Source organism: Oncorhynchus tshawytscha, linkage group LG03 (assembly GCF_018296145.1).
Source record: "Oncorhynchus tshawytscha isolate Ot180627B linkage group LG03, Otsh_v2.0, whole genome shotgun sequence".
Lineage (NCBI taxonomy): Eukaryota > Metazoa > Chordata > Actinopteri > Salmoniformes > Salmonidae > Oncorhynchus > Oncorhynchus tshawytscha.
The window spans coordinates 75,674,121-75,696,963 of record NC_056431.1 but is presented as its reverse complement, the minus strand read 5'-3'; the positions used below and the strand labels follow the sequence as shown (position 1 = coordinate 75,696,963).

At 43.3% G+C, this 22,843-nt stretch overlaps 1 protein-coding gene across 1 annotated transcript in view; it reads left to right on the top strand.

Moving 5' to 3' along the window:
• The window catches only part of LOC112224864 (syntaxin-binding protein 5-like), a 262,601-nt gene that overhangs the window by 102,594 nt on the left and 137,164 nt on the right, over window positions 1–22,843 (top strand). The window contains exons 4-5 of the mRNA XM_042320003.1: window positions 223–323; window positions 19,940–20,074. Of these exons, the coding sequence (XP_042175937.1) occupies window positions 223–323; window positions 19,940–20,074 (236 nt within the window). The remainder of the gene's footprint in view (window positions 1–222; window positions 324–19,939; window positions 20,075–22,843) is intronic.

Sequence of the window (22,843 nt, the reverse complement as noted above, 5' to 3'; positions counted from 1 at the left end):
GGTGTACTGAATATCTGTGTTCTGTACCTCTCCTTCAGGGAGCTCTGGTGTACTGAATATCTGTGTTCTGTACCTCTCCTTCAGGGAGCTCTGGTGTACTGAATATCTGTGTTCTGTACCTCTCCTTCAGGGAGCTCTGGTGTACTGAATATCTGTGTTCTGTACCTCTCCTTCAGGGAGCTCTGGTGTACTGAATATCTGTGTTCTGTACCTCTCCTTCAGGGAGCTCTGGTCACAGCATGTGCTGATGACACACTGCACCTGTGGAACCTTCGCCAGAGACGCCCAGCCATCCTGCACTCGCTCAAATTCAACAGGGAGAGGTATGAACTTCAGTAACACACACACACACACACACACACACACACACACACACACACGTAGGACCTTGCATAAATGCAGGAATATTTGTTTGACATCTCATGGCTCAATGAGATGGATTAGACTTCAAGGCAAGTGTATGAAACATTATACATTATAGTTAGACAGCATACCTGCCTCAAGGTTCACCGTCTACCTGCCTCAAGGTTCACCGTCTACCTGTCTCAAGGTTCACCGTCTACCTGTCTCAAGGTTCACCGTCTACCTGTCTCAAGGTTCACCGTCTACCTGTCTCAAGGTTCACCGTCTACCTGTCTCAAGGTTCACCGTCTACCTGTCTCAAGGTTCACCGTCTACCTGTCTCAAGGTTCACTATTCATTCATATGTTAGAGTCAGACTAGTATCTTCTGCTTTAATATTTTAGTATGTTTTCTCCAACTTTGCTCTGATATTTTCTTGGTGCCTGCATCAATGTACTGAAGAAACAGATTAGAAAGAAAAAGGAGGGTCCGTAAAGGTCCAAATATATATATTTATTTATTTACTAGGCAAGTCAGTTAAGAACAAATTCTTATTTGCAATGATGGCCTAGGGACAGTGGGTTAACTGCCTGTTCAGGGGCAGAACAACATATTTGTACGCTATCAGCTCAGGGATTCTATTCAACAACTTTTTGGTTACTGGCCCAATGCTCTATCCACTAGGCTACCTGCTGCCCCATAACCTGGTCTGATATCTCCCATCACCAACATGGATGAGTTGATTCTATCCCAGAGGCAGATCAGAACGTAACCTGGTCTGATATCTCCCATAACCAACATGGATGAGTTGATTCTATCCCAGTGGCAGATCAGAACGTAACCTGGTCTGATATCTCCCATGTAGTAGGTTGTATTGAGGGGTCATATGTAGTAGGTTGTATTGAGGGGTAATATGTAGTAGGTTGTATTGGCTGGGTAACATGTAGTAGGTTGTATTGAGGGGTCATATGTAGTAGGTTGTATTGAGGGGTAACATGTAGTAGGTTGTATTGAGAGGTAACATGTAGTAGGTTGTATTGAGAGGTAACATGTAGTAGGTTGTATTGAGGGGTCATATGTAGTAGGTTGTATTGAGGGGTCATATGTAGTAGGTTGTATTGGCTGGGTCATATGTAGTAGGTTGTATTGAGGGGTAACATGTAGTAGGTTGTATTGAGGGGTAACATGTAGTAGGTTGTATTGAGAGGTAACATGTAGTAGGTTGTATTGAGGGGTCATATGTAGTAGGTTGTATTGAGGGGTCATATGTAGTAGGTTGTATTGAGGGGTCATATGTAGTAGGTTGTATTGAGGGGTCATATGTAGTAGGTTGTATTGAGGGGTCATATGTAGTAGGTTGTATTGAGGGTCATATGTAGTAGGTTGTATTGAGGGGTCATATGTAGTAGATTGTATTGAGGGGTAATATGTAGTAGGTTGTATTGAGGGGTAACATGTAGTAGGTTGTATTGGCTGGGTAACATGTAGTAGGTTGTATTGGCTGGGTAACATGTAGTAGGTTGTATTGAGGGGTAACATGTAGTAGGTTGTATTGAGGGTAACATGTAGTAGGTTGTATTGAGGGGTAACATGTAGTAGGTTGTATTGAGGGGTAACATGTAGTAGGTTGTATTGAGGGGTAACATGTAGTAGGTTGTATTGAGGGGTAACATGTAGTAGGTTGTATTGAGGGGTAACATGTAGTAGGTTGTATTGGCAGGGTAACATGTAGCAGGTTGTATTGAGGGGTAACATGTAGTAGGTTGTATTGGCTGGGTCATATGTAGTAGGTTGTATTGCTGGGTAACATGTAGTAGGTTGTATTGAGGGTAATATGTAGTAGGTTGTATTGAGGGGTAACATGTAGTAGGTTGTATTGGCTGAGTAACATGTAGTAGGTTGTATTGAGGGGTAATATGTAGTAGGTTGTATTGGCTGGGTCATATGTAGTTGGTTGTATTGGCTGGGTATTGAGGGGTAACATGTAGTAGGTTGTATTGGCTGAGGGGTAACATGTAGTAGGTTGTATTGAGGGGTAATATGTAGTAGGTTGTATTGGCTGGGTCATATGTAGTAGGTTGTATTGAGGGGTAATATGTAGTAGGTTGTATTGGCTGGGTAACATGTAGTAGGTTGTATTGAGGGGTAATATGTAGTAGGTTGTATTGGCTGGGTCATATGTAGTAGGTTGTATTGGCTGGGTAACATGTAGTAGGTTGTATTGGCTGGGTCATATGTAGTAGGTTGTATTGAGGGGTAACATGTAGTAGGTTGTATTGAGGGGTAACATGTAGTAGGTTGTATTGGCTGGGTAACATGTAGTAGGTTGTATTGGCTGGGTAACATGTAGTAGGTTGTATTGAGGGGTAACATGTAGTAGGTTGTATTGAGGGGTAACATGTAGTAGGTTGTATTGAGGGGTAATATGTAGTAGGTTGTATTGAGGGGTCATATGTAGTAGGTTGTATTGAGGGGTAATATGTAGTAGGTTGTATTGGCTGGGTCATATGTAGTAGGTTGTATTGAACATGGGTAACATGTAGTAGGTTGTATTGGCTGGGTAACATGTAGTAGGTTGTATTGAGGGGTAACATGTAGTAGGTTGTATTGGCTGGGTAACATGTAGTAGGTTGTATATTGTATATGTAGTAGGTTGTATTGAGGGGTCATATGTAGTAGGTTGTATTGGGGGTAATATGTAGTAGGTTGTATTGGCTGGGTAACATGTAGTAGGTTCTATTGGCTGGGTAACATGTAGTAGGTTGTATTGAGGGTAACATGTAGTAGGTTGTATTGAGGGGTTGTGTAGTAGGTTGTATTGGCTGGGTCATATGTAGTAGGTTGTATTGAGGGGTCATATGTAGTAGGTTGTATTGGCTGGGTAACATGTAGTAGGTTGTATTGAGGGGTTGTATAGTAGGTTGTATTGGCTGGGTCATATGTAGTAGGTTGTATTGAGGGGTCATATGTAGTAGGTTGTATTGGCTGGGTAACATGTAGTAGGTTGTATTGAGGGGTTGTATAGTAGGTTGTATTGGCTGGGTCAGGTTATGTAGTAGGTTGTATTGGCTGGGTAACATGTAGTAGGTTGTATTGGCTGGGTCATATGTAGTAGGTTGTATTGGCTGGGTCATATGTAGTAGGTTGTATTGGCTGGGTCATATGTAGTAGGTTGTATTGGCTGGGTAACATGTAGTAGGTTGTATTGGCTGGGTCATATGTAGTAGGTTGTATTGGCTGGGTAACATGTAGTAGGTTGTATTGGCTCGTTCATCTGTACTGCCCTACCAAGCAAAAAAACAGTAACTGCTCATAGTGTGGAACTGAGAAATTATTCTTTTTTTGTTTACTTTGGTTTCACAGTAACTTTATATAGTTACTGATAACATGACCCCCATTTTCTCCAAAACACAATACAATAGAGGCAGGACACTTGTCCACGTGATTAAGCATGTGTTTAATGTAGCAAAAATGACGTTAACTCATTTTCTACCAAATTATTAGTTACTGCCTTTTTGCTTGGTAGGGCAGAATAAATCTGTCTCGTTCAGGGCAGACAAGGTCAAGCAGATACTGTCTGAATGGCTAAGCCACAGCATTTCGAAAGATGAGGAATTTGTTGATGTTTACGACATTCAGCATTGTGGTGGTGAGTGTTTTTTTATTGAGTCTTGAGGCAAAGTTAGAGAAGTTTGAGCTATCTCTTTTACTGGCCCCTTTCACTTTGATTTACTCTTAGTTGTCCTTTGGGGGCAAGCTTCAGGCTCTATGAAAGAGGGGGAAAAATGAATTATACATTGTTTGTTTGTGCTTGAAGAAGAGAGAGGGAAAGATAGATACTTTGAAAGGATATTTTTGTGTGTTGTGGTCTTCTTGTTTGAACTGTTATAAAAAGAGAGAAACAGCGAAGAATCTTTGGGAAGATATTGTGAAGGTCTTTCTAATATCGTAAAAGCCTGATAAACAAACCTTGCTGTTGGAAACGCTGGTTGATAAATTATTGCAACGCGGCTACTAGCGTTTTTTCCATTTATTTTAAACTTTTGACTCATTATCATTTCATTGGTGAAGAAAAATGGCTGCTTTGTCAAAGGAAATAGATAACTTTATCCTAGACTGTAAAAAGTCAAGGGGTCTGAATACTTTCCAAGTGTGATTCATAAACATTGATGGACAAATAGTGATGGCATCATACTGATGCTTGTTAATTAGCCACTAACGTAAATCCACAGTATTTGTATAATTACTTGATTATTACTTCTGAATCACCCTCAAAGGACATTTCTGCTGATCTAAGAAGTAGAAATTAATCGTAGTGTCATGACTCTCCTGTGACGATCTGAAGGATCAGGTGACAATGGGTCCACTCTACAGCGTGCTCTCTGTCATAGAGGAGGAGAGCGGGAAGTCGGCCCACTTTATGGTCGGTCATAAAATACACTGCCTCTATTCTCTGTAGTGTTCCAGATCGAAATGTAAACTGTGGAACACAGAGTGACTCTTGGACATCAAACGTTTGAATAATTAAACAATATTTAGATTTTTGAGAATGTGGGAGAGGTCCGTGGATACTTAAGGGACAGTCATGACGAGTGTGTTTCATTTGGTGATCTCATGAAGGACAGGAAACACACATTTGGTGATCTCATGAAGGACAGGAAACACACATTTGGTGATCTCATGAAGGACAGGAAACACACATTTGGTGATCTCATGAAGGACAGGAAACACACATTTGGTGATCTCATGAAGGACAGGAAACACACATTTGGTGATCTCATGAAGGACAGGAAACACACATTTGGTGATCTCATGAAGACAGGAAACACACATTTGGTGATCTCATGAAGGACAGGAAACACACATTTGGTGATCTCATGAAGGACAGGAAACACACAGATGTTGCGAAACGTATGTGTTTGAACATGAAACTCTTTTTTGGAAAGATGTGATGTTAACCTTCTAAATGAAAGTATTGATTTGCATATAAAGTTGAACTAGTCAGTGGCCACGCCCCTGTGAGGCCAGACATAACATCAGGCATCATGGAACCGCCCTTTCTTCCACAGAGTATAAAACACACTTCCTGCAACATTTACATCAAGTCAGAGAACGCCGGGACGGAGTCCCCATGTCGGAATATCTGCATTTCTATAGGCCGAGGAGACCAGACAGCGTGTAGCTTGGGCTAAACGGCTGGAAATGCTTTAACTCTGAGACTATCAAATCACTACAGAATAAGAGCAAATCCTGGACGTATAGTTTACTAGTCTGCAGCTGGGAATTACCTAAGTCTAGTATGAGAATAACGACAACTGCGGAAGCATCTATTCCATGCAACTACCATCTGTAGGCCTGACGTTTCCATGACAACAGACACTATCCAGAGCTGTTGAGAAAGCTACAAACCACAAAGGACTTCTGTGTGACTTCTGGGGAAGTTAACCAGAGATTCTCTGAAGAACTGACTCTCCAGCAGACGGACCGGCGATTCCAACGGAGGAGACAACAACGTTATACGGCAGTAAATATATACATTGCAAATTATTCTCGAATGAGCGGCCGTTCATGTGCAAAAGATTAGCATTGAAATGAATATAATTATCAACTATGTGTAGTGAACCCATTTAGTCTTTTCCCGCTCTTTCTCAGTCCCCACCCTTTTCCATTGTCTACCAAGCCGTCATATCGGCTTTGTCCGCTAGGGACTTTTTTTCTTTGTATCATGTAGTAACCCAATTTTCTACTGTTTGTTTGTTATGTATTTCTGTGATTATTTAGTTAGTAAATAAATAATTAAGCCAATTTGTAAATCGCTGATTCATCATTTAGGCGAGGGTTCGTGAAGATATCCAAAGGTTTGCGATGTTCAGTAATACGAACTGATGAGGTAATAATAATAATTCATTAATAAGCGACTGTGTTGATAAGATATGAAAATATCTAAAGAGTCGATTCTGTAAATAGAGACTCTGTAAACATTTTTCCGTGGTGCCCCGACTTCCTAGTTAATTAAAGTTTACATGATTAGTTTAATCACGTAATAATAATTTCACACAGGCAATTGATTCGATAAAATTACAGTCTTCACATTTAATGATAGTCCAGACACGATAATAGTGAAGCTTTTTCCTGATCTATGTTGAAATTAATCAAAGTGAAGTTTTTTCCTGATCTAAAAAGTTGAAATGTATTAAAGTTAAGCTTTCTTTCCATGAGTTGTATGCTGTATGTTTCATGAGTTTCCAAACAGTTTTTATATGCAGGTAGATTATTTTATTCTTTCAAGTTTAAGGTAAACCATCTCCATTCCCCACAATAGTGGATGTCAGTTTTCATTTAATAGGTCAAGTTGAAGGTGGGACATAAAATGTTTAAAAAACTAAATTTTCATATAAAAAGGTTAGCTGTTGATCAGGCACAGTTTCACAAGAGTTATGGCAGTGTATAAACAGCAGTGAGTCACAGCTGACAGGAAGGCAGGGACTTGAACCAAGTCATTTTTCAACATGTGGTTTAGAGGTACGAGTAAAGTGGCTTCTTAAACGGCCGCTAAAAATCTATGTTGAATCTCTGTTATGCTGTGGCAGAGAAACAATCAATTTGTCCTGGTGTACCTTACAAAATAAAATAACAAAATAACAAAATAACAACGATAACAAATCAAGTGAAATCAAGTGAAATATTTTAAATGATACGTTTTTTAATAATCAAATGAAAATGTTTACGAGTCTGATAGGTGGTTTTCAGATGAGTTTGATGTGTGTCATGTTTCACACGTGAAAAAAAATCTCAGGTGGACCAATCAAATTGTAGAAACACCTTAATGATGATCAATGGAAACAGGATGCACCTGAACTCAATTTGGAGTCTCATAGCTGTTTTTGCTTTGTCATTGTGGGGTAGTGTGATGTCATTATTGGGTATTGTGTGTAGATTGATGAGGAAAATGTTTAATATTTAATACATTTTAGAATAAGTCTAACGTAACAAAATGTGAAAAAAGCGAAGGGGTCTGAATACTTTCTGAATGCACTGTAGGTACAGTACTCCATAATACTAACCTGATTGACAGAGTGAAAAGAGGTTCTTGAGTATTTCTGTAAGAAATGTGGTAAGACTATTCACTTTGGTCCTGAATACAAAGTGTTATGTTTGGGGCAAATACCAAACACATTGCTGAGTAACAAGCATATGCTTTTCAAGCATAATGGTGGCTGCATCATTTAATGGGATATGCTTGTAATCGTTAAGGATTGGGGAGTTTTTCAGGATAAAAAAGAAACAGAATGGTGCTAAGCACAGGAAACTCCTAGAGAAAAATCTGCATCAGTCTGCTTTCCACCAGACACTGGGAGATGAATTCACCTTTCAGCAGGACAATAACCTTAAAACGCAAGGCCAAATCTACACTGGTCAAGTTACAGTTTTGACTTAAATCTGCTTGAAAATATAATGCAAGACTTGAAAAAATGGTTGTCCAGCAATGATCAACAACCAATTTGACAGAGCTTGAAGAATTCTGAAAAGAGTAAATGGGCAAATATTGTACAATCCAGGTGTGCAAACCAATTAGAGACTTACTCAGAAAGCTCTAATCTCTGCCAAAGGTAACATGTACTGTATGTTGAATACTGATGTAAATTATTTCCGTATTTATTTTTCTGTAAATTTGCTACAATTTCTAAAAAAAACATGTTTTCACTTTGTCATTATGGGGTGTTGTATCTAGATGGGAGAGAAAGAAAATATAAATGTTTGAATTCAGGCTGCAACAACAAACAGGTGGAATATGCGAAGAAGTATGCACATTCAGAAGCCACTGTATATCTCAGAGAACCAGACAGGCCTCAGCTTTTTCACAAGAAATTGCTATTCAAGTATTTTAAACCTGAGGAAATGAATTACCGTTCCCGGTGGTAAACGACAGTCCATGTGACGAGGGGCAAATTGAAAAAGGTGAAAGAAGGATGTGACATTTGTAATAGATTTCCAGTAGCTCCTAGGTGGGAGGTGACATTTGTAATAGATTTCCAGTAGCTCCTAGATGGGATGTGACATTTGTAATAGATTTCCAGTAGCTCCTAGGTGGGAGGTGACATTTGTAATAGATTTCCAGTAGCTGCTAGGTGGGATGTGACATTTGTAATAGATTTCCAGTAGCTCCTAGATGGGAGGTGACATTTGTAATAGATTTCCAGTAGCTCCTAGGTGGGATGTGACATTTGTAATAGATTTCCAGTAGCTCCTAGGTAGGGGGTGACATTTGTAATAGATTTCCAGTAGCTTCTAGGTGGGAAGTGACATTTGTAGCAGTAGCTCCTAGATGGGAGGTGACATTTGTAATAGATTTCCAGTAGCTCCTGGGAGGTGTAATAGGATGTGACATTTGTAATAGATTTCCAGTAGCTCCTAGGTGGGAGTGACATTTGTAATAGATTTCCAGTAGCTCCTAGCTCCTAGATGGGAAGTGACATTTGTAATAGATTTCCAGTAGCTCCTAGATGGGAGGTGACATTTGTAATAGTTTTCCAGTAGCTCCTAGGTGGGAAGTGACATTTGTAATAGACATTTGTAATAGGTTTCCAGTAGCATTTGTAATAGATTTCCAGTAGCTCCTAGATGGGAGTGACATTTGACATTTTTGTGACATTTGTAGATTTCCAGTAGCTCCTAGGTGGGATGTGACATTTGTAATAGATTTCCAGTAGATGGGAGTGACATTTGTAATAGATTTCCAGTAGCTCCTAGGTGGGAGTGACAGTAATAGATTTCCAGTAGCTCCTAGATGGGAGGTGACATTTGTAATAGATTTCCAGGGATGTGACATTTGTAATAGATTTCCAGTAGCTCCTAGATGGGAGGTGACATTTGTAATAGATTTCCAGTAGCTCCTAGATGGGATGTGACATTTGTAATAGATTTCCAGTAGCTCCTAGGTGGGATGTGACATTTGTAATAGATTTCCAGTAATGGGAGTGACATTTGTAATAGATTTCCAGTAGCTCCTAGGTGGGATGGGTGACATTTGTAATAGATTTCCAGTAGCTCTAGGTGGGAAGTGACATTTGTAATAGATTTCCAGTAGCTCCTAGAAGTGACATTTGTAATAGATTTCCAGTAGCTCCTAGGTAGGATGTGACATTTGTAATAGATTTCCAGTAGCTCCTAGATGGGGGTGACATTTGTAATTTATATTTAGGGGAAGTGACATTTGCTCCTAGGTAGGAAGTGACATTTGTAATAGATTTCCAGTAGCTCCTAGATGGGAAGTGACATTTGTAATAGATTTCCAGTAGCTCCTAGGTAGGGCTCCTAGGTGGGAAGTGACATTTGTAATAGATTTCCAGTAGCTCCTAGGTGGGAAGTGACATTTGTAATAGATTTCTAGATGGGAAGTGACAGTAGCTCCTAGATGGGAAGTGCTCCTAGGTGGGAAGTGACATTTGTAATAGATTTCCAGTAGCTCCTAGATGGGAAGTGACATTTGTAATAGATTTCCAGTAGCTCCTAGATGGGAAGTGACATTTGTAATAGATTTCCAGTAGCTCCTAGGTGGGAAGTGACATTTGTAATAGATTTCCAGTAGCTCCTAGGTGGGAAGTGACATTTGTAATAGATTTCCAGTAGCTCCTAGGTGGGAAGTGACATTTGTAATAGATTTCCAGTAGCTCCTAGGTGGGAAGTGACATTTGTAATAGATTTCCAGTAGCTCCTAGATGGGATGTGACATTTGTAATAGATTTCCAGTAGCTCCTAGATGGGATGTGACATTTGTAATAGATTTCCAGTAGCTCCTAGATGGGATGTGACATTTGTAATAGATTTCCAGTAGCTCCTAGGTGGGAAGCGACATTTTCCTGCCATGATCATTCCCATCACGTTCACATGTACGCTACATTTGATCTGATTATTTCTGCTATGACGTCGGTGTGTGTTTTGGTATAGGACTTTTCACATCATGCAGATGCTCTTCAGTTCTTTGCGTGGTTGTGATTCGTGAGTAACAGTTGCAGCAGTATTGCCTTGGAGGAGTTATGATCTTCCCGAAGCAGAGGTGATAAGTGATTGGATCAACACAAAATCAGATGATATTTAGCATCTCCTTGTCACTGACTCTCTTCCCATCTCGACCCCTCTATCCTCTCCTCTCCTCCCATCTCGACCCATCTATCCTCTCTTCTCCTCCCATCTCGACCCCTCTATCCTCTCCATGTCACTGTCTCTCCTACCATCTCGACCCCTCTATCCTTGTCGCTCTCTCCTCCCATCTCGACCCCTCTATCCTCTCTTCCCATCTCGACCCCTCTTCCCTCTCCTCCTCTATCCTCTCCTCCCATCTCGACCCCTCCTATCTCGACCCCTCTCCTCCCATCTCGACCCCTCTATCCTCTCATCTCGACCCCTCTATCCTCTCCTCCCATCTCGACCTCTCTATCCTCTCCTCCTATCTCGACCCCTCTATCCTCTTCTCCCTTCTCGACCCCTCTATCCTCTCATCTCAACCCCTCTATCCTTGTCACTCTCTCCTCCCATCTCGACCCCTCTATCCTCTCTTCCCATCTCGACCCCTCTTCCCTCTCCTCCTCTATCCTCTCCTCCCATCTCGACCCCTCCTATCTCGACCCCTCTCCTCCCATCTCGACCCCTCTATCCTCTCCTCCCATCTCGACCCCTCTATCCTCTCATCTCGACCCCTCTATCCTCTCCTCCCATCTCGACCTCTCTATCCTCTCCTCCTATCTCGACCCCTCTATCCTCTCATCTCTTCTCGACCCCTCTATCCTCTCATCTCAACCCCTCTATCCTCTCATCTCGACCTCTCTATCCCTCTATCCTCTCCTCCCATCTCGACCCCTCTATCCTCTCCTCCCATCTCGACCTCTCTATCCTCTCCTCCCATCTCGACCCCTCTATCCTCTTCTCCCTTCTCGACCCCTCTATCCTCTCCTCCTATCTCGACCCCTCTATCCTCTCCTCCCATCTCGACCCCTCTATCCTCTCCTCCCATCTCGACCTCACTATCCTCTCCTCCCATCTCGACCCCTCTATCCTCTCCTCCCTTCTCGACCCCTCTATCCTCTCCTCCTATCTCGACCCCTCTATCCTCTTCTCCCTTCTCGACCCCTCTATCCTCTTCTCCCTTCTCGACCCCTCTATCCTCTCCTCCCATCTCGACCCCTCTATCCTCTTCTCCCTTCTCGACCCCTATATCCTCTCATCTCAACTCCTCTATCCTCTCCTCCCATCTCGACCTCACTATCCTCTCCTCCCATCTCGACCCCTCTATCCTCTCCTCCTATCTCGACCCCTCTATCCTCTCCTCCCATCTCGACCCCTCTATCCTCTCCTCTCATCTCGACCCCTCTATCCTCTCCTCCTCTATCCTCTCCTCTCATCTCGACCCCTCTATCCTCTCCTCTCATCTCGACCCCTCTATCCTCTCCTCCCATCTCGACCCCTCTATCCTCTCATCTCAACCCCTCTATCCTCTCATCTCAACCCCTCTATCCTCTCCTCCCATCTCGACCCCTCTATCCTCTCATCTCAACCCCTCTATCCTCTCATCTCAACCCCTCTATCCTCTCCTCCCATCTCGACCCCTCTATCCTATCTCGACCCCTCTATCCTCTCCTTCTTGTCTTTCCTTTCCTGTGATGTTCTACCCTTTGAGAATAATCTTTCTCATTTTACCTTTATTTAACTCGGCAAGTCAGTTAAGAACAAGTTCTTATTTACAATGACGGCCTTCACCGGCCAAACCTGGACAGCGCTGGGCCAATTGTGCTTTTTCCTATGGGACTCCAAATCACGGACCGTTGTGATACAGCCTGGAATTGAACCAGGGTGTCTGTAGTGACACCTCTAGCACTGATATGCAGTGCTTTAGATCGCTGCGCCACTTGGGAGCCCTAGTGGAAGGTAATGGAATGTTTTTTGACAAGTTCATGATTATGATCCACCTCTAGATTCTGAGTAGACAGGTGGCCAAAGATCCTTTATCCTGAAAAACAACCTGGTTATTGTCTGTGCCTCTCAGTGCCAGAGATGATTTATCCAGAATAAAACCTGGTTATTCTCTGTGCCTCTCAGTGCCAAAGATCCTTTATCCTGAAAAACAACCTGGTTATTCTCTGTGCCTCTCAGTGCCAGAGATGATTTATCCAGAATAAAACCTGGTTATTCTCTGTGCCTCTCAGTGCCAAAGATCCTTTATCCTGAAAAACAACCTGGTTATTCTCTGTGCCTCTCAGTGCCAGAGATGATTTATCCAGAATACAACCTGGTTATTCTCTGTGCCTCTCAGTGCCAGAGATGATTTATCCAGAATAAAACCTGGTTATTCTCTGTGCCTCTCAGTGCCAGAGATGATTTATCCAGAATAAAACCTGGTTATTCTCCGTGCCTCTCAGTGCCTGGCTTTAAAAACAACCTGGTTATTCTCTGTGCCTCTCAGTGCCAGAGATGATTTGTCCAGAATACAACCTGGTTATTCTCTGTGCCTCTCAGTGCCAAAGGCTTTAAATGAAAAACAACCTGGTTATTCTCTGTGCCTCTCAGTGCCAGGATGAAAGAAACAACCTGGTTATTCTCTGTGTGTCTCAGAGAGGATTGCCTGGCTAAACAACAACCTGGTTAATCTCTGTGCCTCTCAGTGCCTGGCTAAATAACAACCTGGTTATTCTCTGTGCCTCTCAGTGCCTGGCTAAATAACAACCTGGTTATTCTCTGTGTGTCTCAGAGATGTTGCCTGGCTAAATAACAACCTGGTTAATCTCTGTGCCTCTCAGTGCCTGGCTAAATAACAACCTGGTTATTCTCTGTGCCTCTCAGTGCCTGGCTAAATAACAACCTGGTTATTCTCTGTGCCTCTCAGTGCCTGGCTAAATAACAACCTGGTTATTCTCTGTGTGTCTCGGTTGCCTGGCTAAATAACAACCTGGTTAATCTCTGTGCCTCTCAGTGCCAGAGATGATTTATCCAGAATAAAACCTGGTTATTCTCTGTGCCTCTCAGTGCCAGAGATGATTTATCCAGAATAAAACCTGGTTATTCTCTGTGCCTCTCAGTGCCTGGCTAAATAACAACCTGGTTATTCTCTGTGCCTCTCAGTGCCAGAGATGATTTGTCCAGAATACAACCTGGTTATTCTCTGTGCCTCTCAGTGCCTGGCTAAATAACAACCTGGTTATTCTCTGTGTGTCTCAGAGTTGCCTGGCTAAATAACAACCTGGTTAATCTCTGTGCCTCTCAGTGCCTGGCTAAATAACAACCTGGTTATTCTCTGTGCCTCTCAGTGCCTGGCTAAATAACAACCTGGTTATTCTCTGTGCCTCTCAGTGCCTGGCTAAATAACAACCTGGTTATTCTCTGTGCCTCTCAGTGCCTGGCTAAATAACAACCTGGTTATTCTCTGTGTGTCTCGGTTGCCTGGCTAAATAACAACCTGGTTAATCTCTGTGCCTCTCAGTGCCTGGCTAAATAACAACCTGGTTATTCTCTGTGCCTCTCAGTGCCTGGCTAAATAACAACCTGGTTATTCTCTGTGCCTCTCAGTGCCTGGCTAAATAACAACCTGGTTATTCTCTGTGCCTCTCAGTGCCTGGCTAAATAACAACCTGGTTATTCTCTGTGCCTCTCAGTGCCTGGCTAAATAACAACCTGGTTATTCTCTGTGTGTCTCGGTTGCCTGGCTAAATAACAACCTGGTTAATCTCTGTGCCTCTCAGGGCCTGGCTAAATAACAACCTGGTTATTCTCTGTGTGTCTCGGTTGCCTGGCTAAATAACAACCTGGTTATTCTCTGTGCCTCTCAGTGCCTGGCTAAATAACAACCTGGTTATTCTCTGTGCCTCTCAGTGCCTGGCTAAATAACAACCTGGTTATTCTCTGTGCATCTCAGTGCCTGGCTAAATAACAACCTGGTTATTCTCTGTGCCTCTCAGTGCCAGAGATGATTTATCCAGAATAACAACCTGGTTGTTCTCTGTGCCTCTCAGTGCCTGGCTAAATAACAACCTGGTTATTCTCTGTACTTCTCGGTGTCTGGCTGAGAAAATGAATTCCAGGCATCTCAAGAGCCAGTTAGAATATCACACTGGTGACCTGACTAAAGAGGAAACAGATTTCTCAGAGAGAGAGAGATATTATTTTGATCTCTTAATGCACCTGGATTAAAGCGTTTCGCTCAGACAGAGGGCTTTTATGAAGGTTCGCCAATGAATGTGTCTGACTGTGGAGAGTGGGTACGTTCATGGATGTCTATTCCATGTAAAATAGCTATCATCAGTGGAGCTTTTTTTTTTTTTTTTTTTTTTTTTTTTACAAAGTGCGTTTTTACATTCAGCAGGTTTTACTTATGATAACGTAATCTGTTTTACCATGGCATGATATAAGTGTGTGAATTATACAGACCACACACACACACACACTCATTCATACACACACACACATGGAGGAGACCAAAAAAAACAAATATATTTTAGCTGAATTCACAGGTGTCAAAATTACTTAAATGGTCTATTTTCCCATCTTACCCATCTGAGATAACTGTGGTCTATCATGGCTCCTCCTCTTGGATAACTGTGGTCTATCATGGCTCCTCCTCTCAGATAACTGTGGTCTATCATGGCTCCTCCTCTTGGATAACTGTGGTCTATCATGGCTCCTCCTCTTGGATAACTGTGGTCTATCATGGCTCCTCCTCTTGGATAACTGGGGTATTTCATGGCCCCTCCTCTTGGATAACTGTGGTGTATCATGGCTCCTCCTCTTGGATAACTGTGGTGTATCATGGCTCCTCCTCTCGGATAACTGTGGTCTATCATGGCTCCTCCTCTCAGATAACTGTGGTCTATCATGGCTCCTCATCTCAGATAACTGTGGTCTATCATGGCTCCTCCTCTCAGATAACTGTGGTCTATCATGGCTCCTCCTCTCAGATAACTGTGGTCTATCATGGCTCCTCCTCTTGGATAACTGTGGTCTATCATGGCTCCTCCTCTCAGATAACTGTGGTGTATCATGGCTCCTCCTCCTGGATAACTGTGGTGTTTCATGGCTCCTCCTCTCAGATAACTGTGGTCTGGCTCCTCCTCTCAGATAACTGTGGTCTATCATGGCTCCTCCTCTCAGATAACTGTGGTCTATCATGGCTCCTCCTCTCAGATAATTGTGGTCTATCATGGCTCCTCCTCTCGGATAACTGTGGTGTATCATGGCTCTAATTGAACTTTTATTTAACTAGGAAAATCAGTTAAAAACAAATTCTTATTTACAATCTATCAATGTTACATAGAGTGGCTATTCATCCAAAATGGCCTCCTAATCTCCTCTCAGTGGGGATACTGAAGCTGTCAAAGAAACAGATGGGAAGGTCATGTGATCAAGATTGAGAAACAACATGTTCCATCGATCTCTATCGAGTGACTTAATTACTTCCCCCAATAGCAGCTCCTCGGCTGCCCAGCCAGCTGTCAGTTCAACTCACGTCTCCTCCTGATTTAATTGATAATCATGAGCCGTGTTGACGGCGCCCTCGTCAAGCTGTCTGAGTCAAACAAAACCTTTTGACTTTCACACGGTCACTCTCCAAGACCTGTGCAAACCTTGTCTTTATCCCCCTATCCCTCCCGCCTCCCCCCTTGTTTTTGTCTCTGCTTTTCACTCCTGAAGTTCTTGATTTCCAGTTAAATTAAAATTATGCAAATAGAGTGTAAATGAGAGATGAGGTCTGGGCACCCCCATGAGTATCTAACAGGGCTGTCTGAAATGGTTGCCTCCTAATAGCTGATTGGCTGAGTGGGGACTTAGTCACATTTCTGCCAAAACCAAGTGCTTTGATTTCAAGGCTTAGTTCCATCAGTTGGGAGTGTTAAACTTTGCTTTGATTAGGGCTCTTGGGCTTTATTTATGTATTCACTATTTTAGAAATAAATTACATTTCGTATGACGATCAGAGAAACACAAGGCGAAACATAAAAGGTGAAACAATTTTACCTTGAGGAACAAACCGAATTTGAGTTTTTGTAAATATCCCTCATCCATTCTCTTTTTCTTCTTCAGATATCGCTGTTTGATCTCAATAGGTGAAAAATAAACAAGATACTCACATATGTCGTTGTGACGTGCAACCTCATGTAACTTTCCTCTCTAGATGATGTGGCTGATACAAAACTCGGGAAATGATGTGTCACGCCCTGACCTTAGTTATCTTTGTTTTTTTATTATCTTGGTTAGGTCAGGGTGTGACATGGGGGATTTATGTGTTTTGTCTGGTCTAGGGTTTTTTTGTATGATTATGGGGCTGTACCCTTTCTAGATAGTTTGTATGTCTATGGTTGCCTAGATTGGTTCAAATTAGAGGCAGCTGTCTATCGTTGTCTCTGATTGGGAACCATAATTAGGCAGCCATATTCTGTGGGTACTTTGCGGGTGGTTGTCTTCTGTCTTTGTGTCATTGCACCAGATAGGACTGTTTCGGTTTTCACGTTTTGTATTTTGTAGTGTTCTGGTGTATGGTCTATATTAAACATGTTGAACACTAACCAAGCTGCATTTTTTGTCCTCTCCTGCCTCTCCTGAGTTTACCATTCTCCCCCACCAGGTCCAAATCCTTATTGAATTGTCTCCCATCTCGTTTGTCTCCTATGTAATACTCCTGCATCTCACAGTGGAGATAGTAGGGTGGTTGGGGAAAAGTGGTCCCACTGATCCTCTCTCCAGGAGAGACGAGAGGAGTAGTGTTGATCTGCATAATAGTTAAAGCTGCTTTATAAACCTGATGGATGCTAACACTGACTGAATGACTGACACGAGGACGCCACCGCCAGATACCTTACCGCTGAATACACTATGTCACATAAACACAGAGCATGCCCTCACTGTGGAGATCTGAATACACTATGTCACATAGACACAGAGCATGCCCTCGCTGTCGAGATCTGAATACACTAAGTCACATAAACACAGAGCATGTCCTCGCTGTCGAGAATACACTACATCACATAGACACAGAGCATGCCCTCGCTGTCGAGATCTGAATACACTAAGTCACATAGACACAGAGCATGTAGACACCATGCCCGCTGTCGAGATCTGAATACACTACATCACATAAACACAGAGCATGCCCTCGCTGTCGAGATCTGAATACACTACATCACATAGACACAGAGCATGCCCTCGCTGTCGAGATCTGAATACACTAAGTCACATAGACACAGAGCATGTCCTCGCTGTCGAGATCTGAATACACTACATCACATAGACACAGAGCATGCCCTCGCTGTCGAGATCTGAATACACTAAGTCACATAGACACAGAGCATGTCCTCGCTGTCGAGATCTGAATACACTACATCACATAGACACAGAGCATGCCCTCGCTGTCGAGATCTGAATATACTACATCACATAAACACAGAGCATGCCCTCGCTGTCGAGATCTGAATACACTACATCACATAGACACAGAGCAATGCCCTCACTGTCGAAGGATTTATTGATCGCCTAATAATTCCACAGTCAACGTAGCGTATTTACGGATAACTTTACGTGTGAGTAAAGTACCCTCGTACATGCCTCCCATTTGACTTTCATGCTTTCACTTGAGAAAATGGCAGATAGAAATGGAGCCGTTAGTGTCTCTTGCTACTGAAATGGAATGGAATAATTATCAAACACACTGCGGTGTGAGAGATAAACAAACAAAAAGAGCTTGCAGCTGATGCCGAGGGAGTGAGTTGGGGAGAGAGGGTGGGAAGAAAAGAAGAGATAACACCAGGCAGAAGAACAGAAAGTGCAGGGCATTTTCTATCCCGGGGAAGGCTACATCTTGGGACGTTGGGGGAGGCTGCCTCTTGGGACGTCGGGGAAGACTGCCTCTTGGGACGTCGGGGAAGACTGCCTCTTGGGACGTCGGGGAAGACTGCATCTTGGGATGTTGGGGAAGACTACTGCCTCTTGGGACGTCGGGGAAGGCTGCCTCTTGGGACGTCGGGGAAGGCTGCCTCTTGGGACGTCGGGGAAGACTGCCTCTTGGGACGTTTGGGAAGACTGCCTCTTAGGACGTTTGGGAAGACTGCATCTTGGGACGTTTGGGAAGACTGCATCTTGGTACGTTTGTGAAGACTGCATCTTGGGACGTTTGGGAAGACTGCCTCTTGGGATGTCGTGGAAGACTGCATCTTGGGACGTTTGGGAAGACTGCATCTTGGGACGTTTGGGAAGACTGCATCTTGGGATGTCGGGGAAGACTGCATCTTGGGACGTTTGGGAAGACTGCATCTTGGGATGTCGGGAAGACTGCATCTTGGGACGTTTGGGAAGACTGCATCTTGGGACGTCGGGGAAGGCTGCCTCTTGGGACGTCGGGGAAGGCTGCGTCTTGGGACGTTTGGGAAGACTGCATTTTGGGACGTCGGGGAAGGCTGCATCTTGGGACGTTGGGGAAGACTGCATCTTGGGATGTCGGGGAAGACTGTATCTTGGAACTTGGGGAAGGCTGCATCTTGGGACGTTGGGGAAGGCTGCATCGTGGGACATTTGGGAAGACTGCATCTTGGAACATTGGGGAAGACTGCATCTTGGGACGTTGGGGAAGACTGCATCTTGGGACGTTTGGGAAGACTGCATCTTGGGACGTCAGGGAAGACTGCCTCTTGGGATGTCGGGGAAGACTGCATCTTGGGACGTTTGGGAAGACTGCATCTTGGGAAGTCAGGGAAGACTGCCTCTTGGGATGTCGGGGAAGACTGCATCTTGGGATGTCGGGGAAGACTGCATCTTGGGACTTTGGCCACTGGTGATTAGCTGCTGTTTGTGTCAGGGTCATGATACATTACTTATTGAAGGCTGTTGTCTAATAGGACATTCCTGTCATCACCATAGAGACCAGGCAGTGACTGTCATCACCATAGAGACCAGGCAGTGACTGTCATCACCATAGAGACCAGGCAGTGACTGTCATCACCATAGAGACCAGGCACTGACTGACAGGAGATGTGGAGTGATGTGTTGGGGTGATATTACAAAACTTGGGCAAATATAAAATATATATGTTTTGTTTGTCCGCATAGGAAAAACCTTTTTGGTTTCAGGTAGAACATTTTGCTGGTGAAAGGGTTCCACGTAGAACCATAGGGTTCTCCTATGGGGACAACTGAATAACCCTTTATGGTTTTAGGTAGTACCTTCTTTTGTAAGGATGCAGGGGAAAACAGAGCTAATCAAAACAGTGCAAAGCAACGTAAATCTTTAACCTACAGACAGTTAGCCGAAACATAATTATGATATAATTGTGGAAAATGTACATTTATACTGTGTATTTGAGAGTAGGATAATTATTGGTGTGGTTATTATCTGAGGTAAAACATTGATTACACAAGTGGGAAGTGGGAAGAAACACACACTCGCACACACACACACACACACACACACACACACACACACACACACACACACACACACACACACACACACACACACACACACACACACACACACACACACACACACACACAATCCCAACCAAATCAAACACATCGTATCGTATTTGATCATGTGTCAACGCTGATTCTTCTTTTTTTCGCTTCAGGATCACGTTTTGCCACATCCCCTTCCAGAGTAAATGGCTGTACGTGGGCACAGAGCGTGGCAACACACACATCGTCAACATCGAATCCTTCGTTCTGTCTGGATACGTCATCATGTGGAACAAGGCCATAGAGTTGTGAGTTAAATCATCAGATTATACGCAAATGATCAACTGTCAATGATTAAATGATTACCATAATGAGAAGGTTACTGTATGACGGCCGTTGAGTTGACAGCGGTGATGATGTCATGTTGTTCTGTCCTAAAACCTCTTACACTGTCACCTCATGTCGTTCTGTCCTAAAACCTCTTACACTGTCACCTCATGTTGTTCTGTCCTAAAACCTCTTACACTGTAACCTCATGTCGTTCTGTCCTAAAACCTCTTACTCGGTCACCTCATGTTGTTCTGTCCTAAAACCTCTTACACTGTCACCTCATGTCGTTCTGTCCTAAAACCTCTTACTCGGTCACGTCATGTTGTTCTGTTCTAAATCCTCTTACACTGTCACCTCATGTCGTTCTGTCCTAAAACCTCTTACTCTTCACCTCATGTCGTTCTGTCCTAAAACCTCTTACACTGTCACCTCATGTCGTTCTGTCCCAAAACCTCTTACACTGTCACCTCATGGCGTTCTGTCCTAAAACCTCTTACACTGTCACCTCATGTCGTTCTGTCCAAAAACCTCCTACACTGTCACCTCATGTCGTTCTGTCCTAAAACCTCTTACTCGGTCACCTCATGTCATTCTGTCCTAAAACCTCTTACACTGTCACCTCATGTCGTTCTGTCCTAAAACTTCTTACACTGTCACCTCATGTCGTTCTGTCCTAAAACCTCTTACACTGTCACCTCATGTTGTTCTGTCCTAAAACCTCTTACACTGTAACCTCATGTCGTTCTGTCCTAAAACCTCTTACTCGGTCACCTCATGTTGTTCTGTCCTAAAACCTCTTACACTGTCACCTCATGTCGTTCTGTCCTAAAACCTCTTACTCGGTCACGTCATGTTGTTCTGTTCTAAATCCTCTTACACTGTCACCTCATGTCGTTCTGTCCTAAAACCTCTTACTCTGTCACCTCATGTCGTTCTGTCCTAAAACCTCTTACACTGTCACCTCATGTCGTTCTGTCCCAAAACCTCTTACACTGTCACCTCATGTCGTTCTGTCCTAAAACCTCTTACTCGGTCACCTCATGTTGTTCTGTCCTAAAACCTCTTACACTGTCACACTGCATGTCGTTCTGTTCTAAAACCTCTTACTCGGTCACGTCATGTTGTTCTGTTCTAAATCCTCTTACACTGTCACCTCATGTCGTTCTGTCCTAAAACCTCTTACTCTTCACCTCATGTCGTTCTGTCCTAAAACCTCTTACACTGTCACCTCATGTCGTTCTGTCCCAAAACCTCTTACACTGTCACCTCATGGCGTTCTGTCCTAAAACCTCTTACACTGTCACCTCATGTCGTTCTGTCCAAAAACCTCCTACACTGTCACCTCATGTCGTTCTGTCCTAAAACCTCTTACTCGGTCACCTCATGTCATTCTGTCCTAAAACCTCTTACACTGTCACCTCATGTCGTTCTGTCCTAAAACTTCTTACACTGTCACCTCATGTCGTTCTGTCCTAAAACCTCTTACACTGTCACCTCATGCCGTTCTGTCCTAAAACCTCTTACACTGTAACCTCATGTCGTTCTGTCCTAAAACCTCTTACTCGGTCACCTCATGTCGTTTTGTCCTAAAGCCTCTTACACTGTCACCTCATGTCGTTCTGTCCTTAAACCTCTTACTCGGTCACCTCATGTCGTTCTGTCCTAAAACCTCTTACACTGTCACGTCATGTTGTTCTGTCCTAAAACCTCTTACACTGTCACCTCATGCCGTTCTGTCCTAAAACCTCTTACACTGTCACCTCATGTCGTTCTGTCCTAAAACCTCTTACACTGTCACCTCATGTCGTTCTGTCCTAAAACCTCTTACACTGTCACCTCATGTCGTTCTGTCCTAAAACCTCTTACACTGTCACCTCATGTCGTTCTGTCCTAAAACCTCTTACACTGTCACCTCATGTCATTCTGTCCTAAAACCTCTTACACTGTCACCTCATGTCATTTGTCAACTAATCCCAGTTGAAAGTTGGTAACCTAACTTTGCTCACGTTGCCATGACGGCGGAGTTATATCGTGGTCATGCAATAGCTGCGACTACTTAACATGCAGAGAGGCACATGCACCGTCACCGTGGAGTATGTGTTGAGTGGGTTTTGAAGAGTAGTTCAATGAAATTGAAACATGCATGTTTTCCATCCTCAACAAAATATTGAACTGGAGAGCCATCGAAGCTTGTGTTGTTTGATTGAGCTTAAGTGCTTCTTCCTCTCTCAGTACTCCTCCCGTGCTCCTTCACGGGGAAAGCAACCCTCTAACGCAAACTAACCGCAGAGGAGAAGGAGATTTGTTTTTCCCTCCGCTCAGTCATGCTCGAGTAGGTTGGTGTGTGTGTGTGTGTGTGTGTGTTTCTGTGTTCGTTTGGTGGAACTAAGTAAGACCTTCCACAGGTATTAAATTGGAAGTTTTATTTTCATGACATTTACCATATGGACTTTCAGGCTTAACTCAAATTAAGGTGGAGGAGAGGTGATTAAACAGACTTTCAGGCTTAACTCAAATTAAGGTGGAGGAGAAGTGATTAAACAGACTTTCAGGCTTAACTCCAATTAAGGTGGAGGAGAGGTGATTAAACAGACTTTCAGGCTTAACTCAAATTAAGGTGGAGGAGAAGTGATTAAACAGACTTTCAGGCTTAACTCCAATTAAGGTGGAGGAGAGGTGATTAAACAGACTTTCAGGCTTAACTCAAATTAAGGTGGAGGAGAAGTGATTAAACAGACTTTCAGCTC